Source organism: Amphibalanus amphitrite, unplaced genomic scaffold (assembly GCF_019059575.1).
Source record: "Amphibalanus amphitrite isolate SeventyFive unplaced genomic scaffold, NRLGWU_Aamphi_draft 000296F_arrow, whole genome shotgun sequence".
In the NCBI taxonomy this organism is placed as follows: Eukaryota; Metazoa; Arthropoda; class Thecostraca; order Balanomorpha; family Balanidae; genus Amphibalanus; species Amphibalanus amphitrite.
Window position 1 is genome coordinate 282,635 of NW_024881791.1, and position 16,469 is coordinate 299,103.

At 46.2% G+C, this 16,469-nt stretch overlaps 1 protein-coding gene across 1 annotated transcript in view; it reads left to right on the top strand.

Moving 5' to 3' along the window:
* Window positions 1–5,290: 5,290 nt before the first annotated feature.
* Window positions 5,291–16,469, top strand: part of LOC122387725 (cilia- and flagella-associated protein 58-like) — a 28,915-nt gene continuing 17,736 nt past the window's right edge. The window contains exons 1-9 of the mRNA XM_043378145.1: window positions 5,291–6,201; window positions 6,568–6,804; window positions 7,238–7,453; window positions 7,705–7,853; window positions 8,063–8,237; window positions 8,480–8,583; window positions 8,947–9,019; window positions 9,301–9,438; window positions 11,056–11,317. Of these exons, the coding sequence (XP_043234080.1) occupies window positions 6,187–6,201; window positions 6,568–6,804; window positions 7,238–7,453; window positions 7,705–7,853; window positions 8,063–8,237; window positions 8,480–8,583; window positions 8,947–9,019; window positions 9,301–9,438; window positions 11,056–11,317 (1,369 nt within the window). The 5' untranslated portion in view covers window positions 5,291–6,186. The remainder of the gene's footprint in view (window positions 6,202–6,567; window positions 6,805–7,237; window positions 7,454–7,704; window positions 7,854–8,062; window positions 8,238–8,479; window positions 8,584–8,946; window positions 9,020–9,300; window positions 9,439–11,055; window positions 11,318–16,469) is intronic.

Sequence of the window (16,469 nt, forward strand, 5' to 3'; positions counted from 1 at the left end):
CAGTTCCGATAGACGCCGGCTGTGACATGCTTTGTTTACTGGCAAAGTCCTCGGCGAGGTTTTTTCGCATGCTACAACTGATCAGTCATTTTCAGAAGAGAGCAAAGGTAGTTATGGCAAAAACAATGCAGTTGTCTTTTATTACGTGCTATTTTATGACTTTTACATAGAGTTTTGGTGTGCCATTATGTCTAAAGGAAATTGAAATTAAACAAAAACTCATGTAAGCTTTTGCGTTTAATATTTTGTTCAAAGATGGCGTAAATATTGCCAATGTCACTCATTATTTCGTTAGACTCGCATTACGGAATAACAAAGTCAAATTACACTACATACATATACAATTTCTTAGCCTATTTCTCATGTTATGACTTTCGTTGTTAAAATTCATTTTCTTTCAATTTTGACCCTTTGACCTGGCCATGACCTGACTACTCGAGGGCAGCGCTTTTCGAGGAGCGCTGTGGCCCGAAGGTTTGGACTTTGAATTGTGAAAAACGCCCGCCCGCCGGAAAACGCAAACACCGCAAAACGCGCAAAACGCACGCCCGAAACGCCAACGCAAGCGTCGCAAAAAATAAACAAACGCCCGCCCGCCGCAAACCGCAAATAAAAAACGCAAAAACGCCGCAAAACAATAAAACCGCCCGCCAACCGCAAACAAATTTAACACCGCAAACGACGCAAAAAAAGAAGAAAACCGCCCGCATCGCCCGCCCGCCCGCCCGCCCGCCGCCAAAGACAAACACCGCAAAAAACACAAAACGCCCGCCCGCCGCAAAACGTAAACACCGCAAAACGTGTAAAACGCACGCCCGAAAAGCCAACGCAAACGGCAAAAAATCACCCGACCGCCGCAAACCACACAGAAAAAAAACGCCGAAACGCCGAAAAAAATAAAACCGCCCGCACCGCACCGACGCTAACTGCTAACCGAAAACGACTAAAAGTCGCCCGCCAGCCGCCAAACGCAAACACCGCAAATAAGCGCCCGGCCGCAGCAAGATAATAATTTATCAGCGGCTGGCATACCGCTAGGCTGGTCATTTTCACAAATCAAAAAGATATCTGCAAAAATCTCCTAGATGAAAGCGCCCGATTAAAAAACGGATGGCACGTGCGTGTTCCTCGCCCCCAACTTCCTTCAGGTCAATCGTCATTTGGGTCATCTAACGCATTGACGTATCTGCAAAAATCTCCTAGATGAAAGCGCCCGAGTAAAAACGGATGGCACGTGCGTGTTCCTCGCCCCCAACTTCCTTCAGGTCAATCGTCATTTGGGTCATCTAACGCATTGACGACCGGCTGGGTGGAATGAACATTGCGCCAAGAAACGTAAGTATATTGTCAAAAAGAATCCCCAGAGTGGTGGATCCCAAAAGTTTGAAACTACCACTTTGGCCCACTGGACGACACCTTAAACAGTTGCCGACCGGATGACACCCATTGTTTGGTCACCCACGCCATAGTATGCATCATGGGTGCGCCGAAATGACCAAAAGTCCCAATTTCCGGTGTGCAGGGTCATTTTCAACGGCACGTGGCACGTGGTTCTGGACTTTTCCGGCCACTTTGCGACATACCCATGGGTAGTGCACCGAATGGTGGTTGATCTGCATGTAAGAAAATGGGGGGTCGTTTGGATCGTTTTCGAGCAATCTGCCGTGGAACGCATTTTTTCATTTTCCCCATTGGCTTAACACGGGAATTTTTAAAGTCACGTGGCACGTGCACCAGATGGTCCGCGGAGGGGAGACCCATACCAGAACGTAGATCACCTGGCCCACTAGAAATCCTGAAAAAATCAGAATATTTGGACCAGCCGTTTTCAAGAGCATCAAGTTGTACTGATCTCAGGCAGCTTTTGCCAAATTGTCAGGGAACTCAGATTTGTTTTTCAATAGAAAAACACAATTCTAAAGAATAGTGTTTTAACTATTGACAACAAACCTTCGGTTACTACCGGTCGAAATTGGACCTGAACGACACATGGGTAGGTTCATACAATGCTGTCGAAAATTTTGTGGCCGAGCTGGACAAGAAATGTGTCCCTTGTGAAAACGTAGGTTACTACTAAATCATTATTCTCTTTTGACCTGGTGGCCATCTTCCACTTCAAGCAGTGCTAGATACGTGCTCGGCACATGCGTATAATATGCGCTCATTGTAACCTTATTTTTAGATACCTTCTCAGTTGTGACCCTTGACCTAAGTCCTAACCACGACCTTTGACGTGACCTTAAGAATTTTTTTTGAAGATCTTTGCATGTGTATCTGTGAAAACTTTCTAACGCTGTCTTGCGCGTTTCACAACGACATTTGGCGGCTTTGTCGATAACCGGGGAGAGGTGCTAACTACCCCGTCCTATTCAATCAACGGTGATTGTTGGTAAGCTCAGTCAAGTACGACTAATTAATTTCACTGTCTGCACTGTACCGTTTTGGAAAGCATTACCAAAACTGTTAATCTGTGGTAAAAATAATTACCTCGGGGACTCATTGGACGGTAACGAGTGCAGTTTGCCGCGCCGATTAATTGGCCGCTCCGATTGTGTATTGTGTTCTGTGTGTGTGGCGCCGCGCTCGACGGCCGCTCAGATGCAGCGCTGTGCGAGAGACGGTGCCCTGCCGCCGGTGGCCGGCACAGAACAATCGATCGGCCGCCTGTTTACCTGGAGCCATCTCCAGGCTACGGTGGCCGGCACCCGGGCGCTCGGTGCCCGCTCGCTGCTACTCGCCACGTAATTACACGGCAGGCGGGCGCGCCGCCGGCCGGAAGTCATGGCACACGGCCACGGCGCCGGTGGCAATCGATTCGGGGGTCGGGGCATGGTTACCGGTACCCGACTGTGCCCCGGTCATACACAGTGCATTAACAGGACAGCGCTGGCGACCAACTTCACACGTCACTTTGTTAGTCTGGCGGTGAGTAGGGAACGTTTTGTTGTTCTTCGTTGTGATGGCAATTTTATGTAACGCTGGTAATTATGGATATGATTTTGTTCAATCAGGATTGATTTCTAGATTAATCCCTGGAATAATTCGACTTACTGAGCCCTTTTCTTAAAATGATGTACAAGGATTACTTTTGAACTAATAAAATGCATTTTACCGACCTCCTACTGAGAAACTCAACAATGTTGCTAGAGTCAAGTCTCCGTTTCAAAACTCAGGAGTAGGAGGAGACTTCCAGGACCGCACGGTGGAGTGGTCGTGGCAATCACCGGCTGAGCAGCCGCGCCTGAGGTGCCCCTCCCCTTTCCTCCTCCCGCCCCCGCGGCGACCAGCGTCGGTGTCGTGTCGCCGCCGATAGGTCAGCCTCGCAGCCGGTATCAGTCACGCCACGGGCAGCTCTTATTGGACGCCCATCAACAGCGGAGACAGAGCCAGCTGTGCGGCCAAGATACTAATAAACACCGACTGAGCCGCCGCGCCGTACCACATCACGCGTCACTTCAAAGGCATCGAGAAACATCACATCACCTACATTGTGGAATGTGCTCTTACCGTTTCCGAGCCTCTTAACGCTTTCACATAAATTTTAGAAAGCTAACCGTTAAAGGACTTGCTCTTGTTTTCATTAATAATCTTCGAAACACTTCGCTTTGAGCGATACCCATTTTTCCAATGAGTTGAGGGCTGAGGCATTACTAGTCTGCTGTCTGGATGGCATCGAAGCATGGCAATTAGCACTTGATTTCAAATGTGTGACTGTGTGATGCTGCATAGGTATAAATTGTGTTGGTGCTTACTGCTTTCAATGTTATGTAGGTACTTATCAAAGCTGTGGTTTCTCAATTCAATCGATAGCACTGATAAAATTATTGTACCTAGGTACCTATTAGGAATGGGAAAGAATCGTGTCACAATGACCGCATGCTGTTTTAAATTTAGGTGCTTCTCTGTCACACTTACCTACGAGAAATTTACCTAATTACCGAATGATAAGCGAACTTTAGTTCCGTTGCGGCCTACACTCAATGTCATTGTTGTCATTGCTAATTCTTATCAGTTTTCATAACGATCGAATTTCATGGTCAGATTTAATGTATTCTCAATCATTCGGTTTCATTCATTCGGTTTGGATCAAAATATTTCAAACAGACGGACGGCATCGCCATGGGCTAGCAATTTTGTTCATGCATGCCTTAGAATCAATGTTCCTTGCCGCCCAGCGCCTCCAGCCCGTCCTGTACCTGCGGTACATAGACGACGTCTTTGGGGTCTGGACACATGGGAAAGAAGCCCTCGAAGAGTACTTCAACTTTCTGAACACCATTCACCCAACAATCAAGTTCACGATTGAGCATACCGCAGATACCGGTTCATTGGCTTTCCTTGACACCAAAATATCAATTTTGGAGTCTGGGTCTTACACAAGTGAACTTTTCGTAAAACCCATGTCATCACCAGTGATCGTTCACTTCCTCTCAGCGCTACCCCTTTCCACAAAGAAAAACACAGTACGGTCACAATTCTTACGGGCCATCAGGGTCTCCTCCCCGGGACTCCCTCGGGCGCGCAGTTTGAAAACAATCCAGGACCTATTCGTAAAAAATGGCTACCCTCCTCACTTAGTCAATCGGCTGAAAAACGAAGCAGTCCGAAGAGCATCAGCCTCTCTGACTCACGCCACTCAGCAACAACCCTCTCAAACCTTCATGACCCTCCCTTTCGTGGATGATGAACTCTGCCGAAAGACAGAAGGCATCATCAGGAGTAGTCATCTGAACATAAGGGTAGCGTGGAAGGGAGGTCCCAGCTTGAAGAAAAAACTGGTTAGGTCAGCCTACCTTCCTCCACCGTGTCCGGGGGCAGGTAGGCGGTGCAATGGGTGTGAGGCAGGCCTTAAAGGCAAATGTCACCAAAAAAATGTCATCTATCGAATGGACTGTAAGCTGTGCGACGAAAACGCATCATTTTATATCGGAGAAACTCGCCGGTCTGTCAGGCTCAGGTACAACGAGCACATCAGAGATGCTAGAAACAGAAAAGAAGACACTCCCTTTGGCTTCCATCAAACCAAACATCCAGATATTCAGCTGGGCAGCGACAACATCTCGATCCAAATTTTGCATGTCTCCAAAGACGGTCCAGACAGAAAGATTTGGGAATCAATATACATTCGTGATCTGAAACCTACCCTTAACACACAAACCTCATCGTGGTCTTTGATTCGGCGTGGTACCTGAGCCTGACAGACTGATCGACATCGATCAACTGTATGCAAGGTGTATGTCCTATTTGTATGTTGTATGTGTTTGTGTTTCTTTTTTTGCTGTATGTTTGTGTGATGAATGTATTTAAGGTGTTTTACTTCACAATATCTGGGCCTCCTATGTGTTCAAAAGAATCTGTTCAAAAGAATGATGCACGATACGATACGAGGTTTATTTGATGTTAACTTATACGATGTTTATTTGATACGATGTCGATCTACATGCATGTGTGTAACGAAATGTTCTTGCGCCGCCAACTGTTATATAATATGAAGGAAGTACTGGATGAAATAACTGCAGACAAAACTATCAGCCCGAATGCATATTTTCTCAAATGTTTGCGAATAAAACTCCAGAGCTGATGATGGCGCAATGCCGAAAGCTTCTCAAAAAGTTTGTTTTATTTCGAATCCGGAATTTACTTTTAGATAGAATGAGAGTGAGGTTAATTTTCTTACTATTTGTTACAATGTCTCTCAAGCTAGCGTTGAAACATATTCAAGACTATTCTCAATCATAGTCAAACGCCGTTTAGTTTAGTTATGTTGCCTCAATGTTGCCTAGCAGATGTGTTGTGACATCCATTCGATCCACTGGCTTCGATCAAACGAGAGTGGCTGGGTATTAAACGCGTTACCATAGCAACCATTCCAGAGCCCCATCGCTAGTTCCACACCTCCACACAACCAACGACACTCTTTGGTGCAGTGCCCACCGCGTGTTCAGGTGGCTGGTGGGGGCTCCAGTTGTTTTGATATTCTGGTAATATGTTCGTAAAAAAGTTCATTCTGTCGGCATTCAAAAAATTAGTTACATTTTTATCGTACTTACAATAGCTCGCTTCGTCGCGATGAACGTTTGATTATATATTCAAAGGTGCTCTAAAACGTGTGTTAAAACCAACAGCAACCGTCATTTTCTTTAGAACGTCATATCTACCCCGAAATAAGGGAACATTCCATGCATCATGTCGGCTAATGAGGTATGTTAAGTGTATTAGCCATTAGGCACCTTCATCATAGATTAAGCTGGAAAAATATTAGATTTTTCTGGTCCATGCCTTTTTAATTGATTGATGGTGATAAAAAGGGTATGGAGCGAGGATGTAGGTGCTTTGTGTTGTTAATTGTGCTAGATAGAAACATCCAGTTCCTTATAGTAGGCGTACCTTTAATTGCGTTTCGCATCACTGCATCGGTAACATGTAAAGCAATTGTTTGTGACTTGTGACTTGATTAATAACTAATTGCCTATTATAAAGCTGTGCCGTGCTGAAAAAAATTGCTTTTTGATGCCAGTAACATGTCCAAAAACAGCAGCCCTGTGCGTCTTACGCTTTACGTTTCAGAAATCCGACGAGCCAGGAGATAACGAAAACGAGGCTGATATTGAGCAGGAATCCGAACCACTCACGACCCAGCCACCTATTGACGACTCTCCAGCTGACGCTCCGAGTAGGGGAGAATCAGGCCGCGATCAAAGTCCACCTGAACAGCAAGACAACAATGATGAAGACCACTATTCCGGTGAAGAAGTCATGGATATCGACCTCAACTTTGAAGACATGGAGTTGGAGTTTCAGGGGGTATGTCTTCACAAATCGTAGAAAGGAGGTCTCATTCATTCATTCATTCATTCATTCATTCATTCATTCATTCATTCATTCATTCATTCATTCATTCATTCATTCATTCATTCATTCATTCATTCATTCATTCATTCATTCATTTATTCATGCATTCATTCATTGTTTCATTGTGGTGTAATCAAGCTCTTACGCAAGTCTGAAACGTTCATGGTTCACCAGAATGTAAGGATGCTACCTTTGGGTCGGTAGCGTAATGGCACTTTGTACGAATGCCTAGCCTGTCTCGGCAATTTATCATACGCTTCACTTTGCTACTTTGCTTTTCATTTGCTGCAGCTTTAAACACCACAATTTCTCGGCCCTTGCAGAGCTTTCTCAGCAAAGCTTTCCTATCGGTCACGTCTTTCACCATGCACTTTACACACGGCAGGTTCTGGAGGAGCTCTCGCAGGACCCGACGCTGGCGCGGTTCCGCATGGAGTACTCGAAGCTGCACGCGGCGCTGCAGCGGTCGCACCACAACGAGCGCCGTCTGATGGACAAGTGTCGCGAGCTGCAGGCAGAGATCGCCTCTCACTCGGCCGAGGTGGCCACCGCGCTCAAACTCGCCTCTGACGACAAACAGACCATCGACGCGCTCAAAAAGGTCGGTGATAACGCAGTACGCACCTCATATTTAAAGCCCTTGGATATATGCGACAGATAAACAAAGCATAAATTTCCTGTTATGATAAAAATGATATATTGACGAAATAATTACACCTACTTATTTAGATATCCTTTTCCGATTTAGACACTATCTAGCAGGTGTGTTTAAGTTTTAAACTGTCATTTAACCGGTTACATTAAAATGAAATCACAATAAAGCACTCATACAGAAATGTTTTCATTGAACAGGAAGTAGAAAAGGCGTGGAAGATGGTGGACCTGGCCCACGAACGGGAACAAGAGGCCAAAGAAACGATGGAGGCTCTGCAGAACGAGATCACCCGACTGCACGAGCTATCCGGCCAGGGCGAGGCGCTAATGGCCGGCAGACAGGACGCGTAAGGCTCGCTCGCATCGGTCGCCGCGCCGCGACACATAGAGATGAATCTGTATTACTAGATTACTGGGATATCAAAACTGTGTGTATGTAGCTTGTCGTCAACAATATCTCAATCAGCAGTATCATCCCATGACTTCGTCCATATTTATTCACGGTGCGTGAGCAGTATATCACATTTGTACATATGTGTGTGCTGTGTCCATTCAGTGTGTCTGAGCTGTCGGGAGCTCGCGATGAGCTGCAGAAGGAGCGGGACGGCCTGCTGCACGACGTGGCTCAGATGCGCTCACAACTGGAGACGGTCAACGCCAAACAGGATGCCGTGGAGGCTCAGAGGCTGGAGCTGGAAACCAAACTAGAGTCCGCCAACGCCGAACTGCAGGCAAGTTACAGCTTACACCCGTCTCGTTTGAAGGGAGCATGTTTTATAAAGCAGACCTTTCACGTCGTTATGCAATTTGCATTTTTATACTTTCATTCGGATTTTCTGGTTTTATAGCTATGTCAAGCTTACCGCTTTTTGTACGTTGCAATATCCTTATACATGACTAAGCAACAGACCCATGAGCTAAAACATGAGCCAAAATGTGATATCCGTAACTGTGAACTTTGAATTTGTTTTAGGTTCATCGTGGTGACATGCAGCGAGAAATTCGTCGCAAGGAGCGAGCCGAGCGAGACCTTCGGGCTGCCCGGGCCGAAATTGACGCCAAAGAGGGAGAAATCAGGTCAGATGCTCCACTCTTCAGCAGTATAATACGCTCTACAATGCGATGTGTCTTCAGCATTTTGTTGGTGTAAATGGACGGAAGACAGTGTCTCGTTTCAATATTGCAGAATTTAAACATTCGAGCCTTCTATTCACACTATTATCATCATTCCATTCGTAGTCTACATATTTTTCATCTCGCTATTTCCCAGTAAAACCCGTTTTCAGACAGCAATAACGATTAAATGCATACCTTTTAAAACTGCGAAAGTTGATAACCTTTTTGCTGTGATCAATATTCGCAATTCGCAATAGGCAATTACTGAATAGGCTAGCGGCTTTTAGTGGAAATGAACTATTGGACACCTTTTAATGTTTTCAGAGTACTCAAAGGCCAACTTCAACAGTACGAGGAACAGTTCGGTAAATCGGAAGCTGCGCTCAAAGATCAAAAGGTACCTTAGTGCAGAGCTTGTTTGTTGACGGAATTATGTGATGGATTCCAGGCATTTAGTGTATAGTTAGGTGGATTTTGTTTGTTCTTCAAATTATATAAATTCCAGTCATATGGAGTATTTATTTATGGCTGTTCGCAGCATCACATGCCTTAGGAGACGTCAGACTCAGACTATTAAAAAACTGCTTTGCATGCATTGATCGGGGTTTGCCTATAACGTATGTGAATTTGACTGGATCTTGTTAAAATTGTTTTTTTTTTGTCCACGGATTACTTCAGGCCAATCTCGAGAAGACAACGAAAGAGCTGGAGGCGATGACCCAAAGGGCGCAAAAGCTACGGCACGATTATGAAATACAACTGATGACAGCTGATCAACTTGCGCAAGAAAACCAGCACAAAGTCACCGAACTTAAGGTTAGCACTTAACCCGCGCCCCGTAGGGCTACCGGCGGACCCTACCACCCGTAGGGGGGGGGGGGCGTTTCGGCCCCCCCCCCTAAGATCTCGGAAAGTTACCGGCCGATTTTCAAAATTCAAACGGCGTTCGATAGCCCCGCCCGGGAACTACCTTGTGACCAAATTTCATTGACCTAGGTCAAACCGATGACGTCACAGGTCAGGTCAAAGGTCAGATTTTCACCGTTCACAGGCAATTCAAGAAATGTGCTGTGAAAGCGAGTAAATTGGTAATTTATTGAAAACTATCGATGGTACATTGTTCGTCAAACACATACTTTGCTATCTGAGGTCACTGATACCAGGTCAGGTCACAGCGAGGTCAGGTCACCGGGGGTCACAATATGAGTGTGTCGTGTGATACATGTTTTATGGTCCATTTTACATGACAAATGCGATTATGTGGGTTAGGCAGCCTTTGGGGCCAGCCTAGGTCACGTTTTGGTGAAGGTCAGGTCAAGGTCAGGTCAAATTAGGTCAAATTTCAAAGTTGATATTTTGCATAAAATGGGTATCGATTCGATGCAGCTCGTCACGGGGAGTCTAATGGTGGTCTTCGTTTTGCTCTACGAGTTTTAGAATTGCCAAAAATTGAGTTTGAAAATTTGACGTCATCATTTTTGAACAGTTTTTTGGCTATAACTTGGCCAAAAAACGAGGTATTGATCTGAAATTTGGTATGTAGATAGAAGACGGTAGGCACTATCACATATATTCCGGTTTTTTTCGAAACTCAAAAAACTTTTTGGATTTTTTGGCGAATATTTCCAAACAAATGCTTTTTTGATTTTTGGGGGTCAAAACTCAAAAATTTCAAAAATCCGAGATAGCAGTTTTGTAGCCCTGTCAATTCTACACCTTTTATGTCTTGATCATTTTTCTGTATCTTCAAAGCTGTAGTCCTGACAGGTCTTCTCGCGAAGGTCTTTTTTCGGTCGAAAATGACAGAACATGACGTCACTCTGACGTCATTTGTGGCCAACCTATCATAGCCTCTGGAAAAATTTTTGGTCACAATGTGTAAAATTGATGCCCGGAGGGGTCCTGAAAGTTTGGTGGCGATATCTCCAGCCGTTTAGGAGATATCGACCGAAAAGGACAGGGGGGGCCGTTTCGCCCCCCCCCCCCTACGGGGCGCGGGTTAAGTCATCGAGCTAGAGAAGGCATTTTAAAGGTGGCATTTTTTTGCTAAATATCTTCGTAAAATATGAAATGATCGATATTATAGGTGCTTCGTTGGGTGGTAATTAAAATGACTTTGGGTCTGTTTTTGTCACGGAAAGCCTTTTACAGGATCTGGTAGATAGGTGGGTATAAGGTCTTGCCTTGTTATAGAAGAGGCCCTCCCCACTATTCTTACCATTTACCAGCTTTGCGGGTAAACTTTGAGTAAGTAGGTATGTCGCAACTGACAGGTTTCCAGATACTTAATCATTTACAAGTTTAATTGTTCATTGTTCATGCCTACGATCTAGATCAGGAAATACTTTTTAGAATGCCTTGCTCCCCACACCTGTCATTAACATACCCAGAGCTGACGCGGCGGCCCGCTGACTATGCGCCGCGGTGCCGCAGGGCCGGGAGGAGGAGATGGCAGCGCTGCGCCAGGAGGTGGCCCGGCTGGGAAAGCTGCGCGACAGTCTGACCCGGCGACTGCGCGCCGCCGAGGAGCAGCGCTCCGGTCTACAGGCCGAGATGGAGGCCTCGACGGCCACCAAACACCGGCTGGCGCGCGACCTCGAGCAGGGCCAGCGACAGGCGGACGCCGACAAAAAGACAATGGACGAGCTCAGATACGAGCGCGAGCTGCTCAAGAAGGGAATGCTAAAAGTTCAAGGTAAAGTTATTCAGCTCTCATTTACCGATAAGTTGTGTTGTTGATTTTGTTGGATAAAATGGCACAATAGATGCCCACGAGAATGTTGCGTATTCGAAGAAGCTAACTGTTTCTTCTGGTTCGACCGTTCATTATGAGATATCAAACAACATTGTTCCAGGGTTTCACTGGAATAACGTCAGTCTCTAGATGACTGACTTGTACTGGTCTTAGTTTATGTCCATCAAGTTAGCGTCGTATTCGTATTCGTTTTCAGCGTCGAGTTCCAAACATCGCCAAACTATGCCAAACGATAGATCTTGACACGCTGATTCCAAAAATATCACTCATTTTTTCCTAGGTCAAATATTTTGACCTCTAGGGGCAAAAAACCACTCTGGCTATAAACAACCATAAGGTACTTCTTTATTTACCGTCCGATCGGGCTAAAACTTACACAAAACATGTGCCGCCACACAAGGATGCGTCACAATCAACAAAATCGCCGATCGAGGTCAAAGGTCAAGGTCATATTTGCGAAAAACCGTTATTTTTCGACGGGGTACACTCGGGGGCAGATTGATGTTCCACCCCTTCCAACTCATCGGGCTCCCATGGCTCAGCACTGGCTGCTGCCAGTGTTGCCTGCCCTCAGCACTGCTCAGCACTGCCTGCCAGTGCCAGTGCTGACAGTGCTGCCACTGGCAGCAGCCAGTGCTGAGCCATGGGAGCCCGATGGGTAGGGAGTGGTGGAACATCAATCTGCCCCCGAGTGTACCAAATAAAAACTTTATTTACCGTCTGATCGGGCTGAAACTTACACAAAACATGTGCCGCCACACAAGGATGCGTCACAATCAACAAAATCGCCGATCGAGGTCAAAGGTCAAGGTCATATTTGCGAAAAACCGTTATTTTTCGACGGGGTACCAAATAAAAACTTTATTTACCGTTCGATCGGGCTGAAACTTACACAAAACATGTGCCGCCACACAAGGATGCGTCACAATCAACAAAATCGCCGATCGAGGTCAAAGGTCAAGGTCATATTTGCGAAAAACCGTTATTTTTCGACGGGGTACCAAATAAAAACTTTATTTGCCGTCCGATCGGGCTGAAACTTACACAAAACATGTGCCGCCACACAAGGATGCGTCACAATCAACAAAATCGCCGATCGAGGTCAAAGGTCAAGGTCATATTTGCGAAAAACCGTTATTTTTCGACGGGGTACTAAATAAAAACTTTATTTACCGTCCGATCGGGCTGAAACTTACACAAAACATGTGCCGCCACACAAGGATGCGTCACAATCAACAAAATCGCCGATCGAGGTCAAAGGTCAAGGTCATATTTGCGAAAAACCGTTATTTTTCGACGGGGTACCAAATAAAAACTTTATTTACCGTCCGATCGGGCTGAAACTTACACAAAACATGTGCCGCCACACAAGGATGCGTCACAATCAACAAAATCGCCGATCGAGGTCAAAGGTCAAGGTCATATTTGCGAAAAACCGTTATTTTTCGACGGGGTACCAAATAAAAACTTTATTTACCGTCCGATCGGGCTGAAACTTACACAAAACATGTGCCGCCACACAAGGATGCGTCACAATCAACAAAATCGCCGATCGAGGTCAAAGGTCAAGGTCATATTTGCGAAAAACCGTTATTTTTCGACGGGGTACCAAATAAAAACTTTATTTACCGTCCGATCGGGCTGAAACTTACACAAAACATGTGCCGCCACACAAGGATGCGTCACAATCAACAAAATCGCCGATCGAGGTCAAAGGTCAAGGTCATATTTGCGAAAAACCGTTATTTTTCGACGGGGTACCAAATAAAAACTTTATTTGCCGTCCGATCGGGCTGAAACTTACACAAAACATGTGCCGCCACACAAGGATGCGTCACAATCAACAAAATCGCCGATCGAGGTCAAAGGTCAAGGTCATATTTGCGAAAAACCGTTATTTTTCGACGGGGTACCAAATAAAAACTTTATTTACCGTCCGATCGGGCTGAAACTTACACAAAACATGTGCCGCCACACAAAGATGCGTCACAATCAACAAAATCGCCGATCGAGGTCAAAGGTCAAGGTCATATTTGCGAAAAACCGTTATTTTTCGACGGGGTACCAAATAAAAACTTTATTTGCCGTCCGATCGGGCTGAAACTTACACAAAACATGTGCCGCCACACAAGGATGCGTCACAATTGTGGCGTGATGCTAATCTGTATTTTTCGCTCACTATCACACACAACACAAATAACACAGAACGTGACATATTCACGTGACACTTATCCGGCTGCCTACATCTAAGCAGCCGGCACATCCTCCGTTTTTCATTTCTGATGTGACCTACTCCTCAGCATATACGGTGACCGAGATCTCTGGTTCCCAGTGATCTGAGGTTCCGGTCCTCTCCGGGAAACCTGAGGTGGTGCTGCTGCCTCTTGGCGTGGTGGCACTCTTAGGTACAAGCTTCCGTCGCTGGTTTCTCTTCTCTTTGTCGAGTCCGTTGTGTCCTGACAGGGGCTGTACTTCCGCAGATGACGTCGATTTCTTCGGTACACTCGTCCATCCTCTGTTTTGACTGCATAAGATCGGTTGCTGTCTCGACTTACAACTACGGCGGGTCTCCATTTTTTCTGGCCGGGTCTCGGTGCCATCAGCACCGGCGTGCTGGTCTGCATGGGAGGGAGATCTTTTGCAGTTCTGTTATAATATTTCTGCTGCTTTTCTTTTCTTTCCTGAAGGCGCCTTTCTGCACCAAGCGGTACTTCGGGATTGAGCAGTTTTCCATGGATGGGTAGCATAGTTCGAGTACGCCGTCCCATGAGTCGTTGCGCCGGGGAACTGCCGACATTTTCTGACGGTAGGTTTCGCATTTCTAGTAATGCTAGATATGGATCTGATTTTGTCTCGCATGTTCTTGCCATCATTCTCTTCATTTGCTTCACCGCGTTTTCAGCCTTTCCGTTAGACTGTGGATATCCGGGAGAACTCGTCGTGTGTTTGAATTCGTACATCTCAGCGAACTCCCTGAAATCCCTTGAGTTGAAGGGAGGGCCATTGTCGCTGACGAGCTCCATTGGAATACCATAGCGTGCCATATGTCCTTTTAGCAGTCTGATGATTTCTTTCGTGGTCTTGTTGTGCACTCTGTCGCATTCTATGAAGTCGGAATAGTAATCTACAGTGACTAGATATGACCAGCCTGCAAACTCCATGAGGTCACAGCCGATCCTCTCCCATGGTCTTGCTGGTACTTTGTAGGATATGAGTGTCTCTTTCTGTTGGGCTGGCTGATAAGCCGCACATGCTGTACATTTGGAGACATAGTCTTTTATGTCTTCGTTCATGTTTGGCCAGTACAGGGCTTCTCTTGCTCTACGCATGCACGTTTGCACTCCAGCATGCGACAAGTGCACGCGTTCCAGCATGTAGCGCCTTGCGCTGACAGGTACGAAAATTCGATCACCTTTAAATATTACTCCCTTGTTGACAGATAACGTGCTCCTGAGATCGAAATACCTGCGTGCTTCCATCGGTACATCACTTTTATGTTTTGGCCATCCTTTGCTGATGAGTTCTGCGAGTGTGCATGCTTCCATGTCGTTTTCTGACTCTGTTCTCAGGAAAATAGCCGTTTTGTCAGATATCGGCAGGTAGTCTTCTATCTCCAGTTGTTCTATGTTAGCTTCTTCTTGGCATCTTCCAAGTGAAGCATAGTATATTTCATCCAGATGTTCCATGTTCGTATCCGGGAGCTGAGCTCTGCTAAGTGTATCGGCTAGATGCATGTCAACTCCCCTTTTGTACTCTATATGGAAGTCGAATTTCTGCACCGCTAGCAACAGAACTGCAAAAGATCTCCCTCCCATGCAGACCAGCACGCCGGTGCTGACGGTGAGCAGCGGCACCAGCACCACCTCAGGTTTCCCGGAGAGGACCGGAACCTCAGATCACTGGGAACCAGAGATCTCGGTCACCGTATATGCTGAGGAGTAGGTCACATCAGAAATGAAAAACGGAGGATGTGCCGGCTGCTTAGATGTAGGCAGCCGGATAAGTGTCACGTGAATATGTCACGTTCTGTGTTATTTGTGTTGTGTTGTATGCAAACTGACGGTGACGAACCCCATGACGATGAAGGAGTATCAGGTGGAATTCTTTGTAGTACCACAAGACTATACTCCATTATTAGGGGTCAGTGCTGTACAGGACTTGGAACTCATCAATGTCAACCACGCCAACATCATGACCGTGCATCAAGCCAATAACGTGACCACGGGAGGAGCCGCCGGAGAAAAAGAGGCACTCGTCGCCGAATACAAGGATGTTTTCACCGGGACAGGCCGATTCCGAGAGAAACTGAAGCTTGAAGTAGTTCCAGAGGCTAAACAGCATCAGGCGGCGACGAGGTCAGTTCCAGTGGCACTGGAAGACAGCCTCAAACAGGAGCTGGATCGTCTTACCAGTGAAGGCATCATCACACCTGTGGAAGTGCCCACTGACTGGGTGTCTGCCTTAGTCGTAGTGAAGAAGCCGAATGGCAGCCTTCGACTCTGCTTGGATCCCAAACCGCTGAACAAAGAGCTGAAAAGAAACAAGTATCCGATTCCGACAGTTGATGACCTGACGTGCCGACTGGAGAAGGCAAAGGTGTTCACTGTTTGCGACGCAAAAAACGGATATTGGCACGTCGAACTCGAAGAAGAAAGTAGCTTCTTGACTACATTTGGAACACCCTGGGGACGGTATAGATGGAACCGCCTACCATTTGGTATAGCCGTGGCATCAGAAGAATTTCAAAGAAGGCTAAACCAAGAGCTAGAAGGTCTAGATGGCATAAAGGCTATTGCCGACGACATTCTGATCTACGGGGAAGGCGACACATACGAAGAGGCTGTCACAGATCATGACAGGAAACTGAAAGCTCTACTAGAAAGATGTAGAGAAAGAGGTATAAGATTGAACATGAACAAGATGAAGCTGAAACAAAAACAAGTAGCCTACATGGGTCACCTATTCACGGATCGAGGTCTACAAGTTGACCCAGAGAAGACGCGTGCTATCCAATCCATGCCAGCCCCAAAAGATAAGAAAGGTGTGCAGAGGCTGCTGGGAATGGTCAACTATCTTCAAAAGTTTTCCCCAA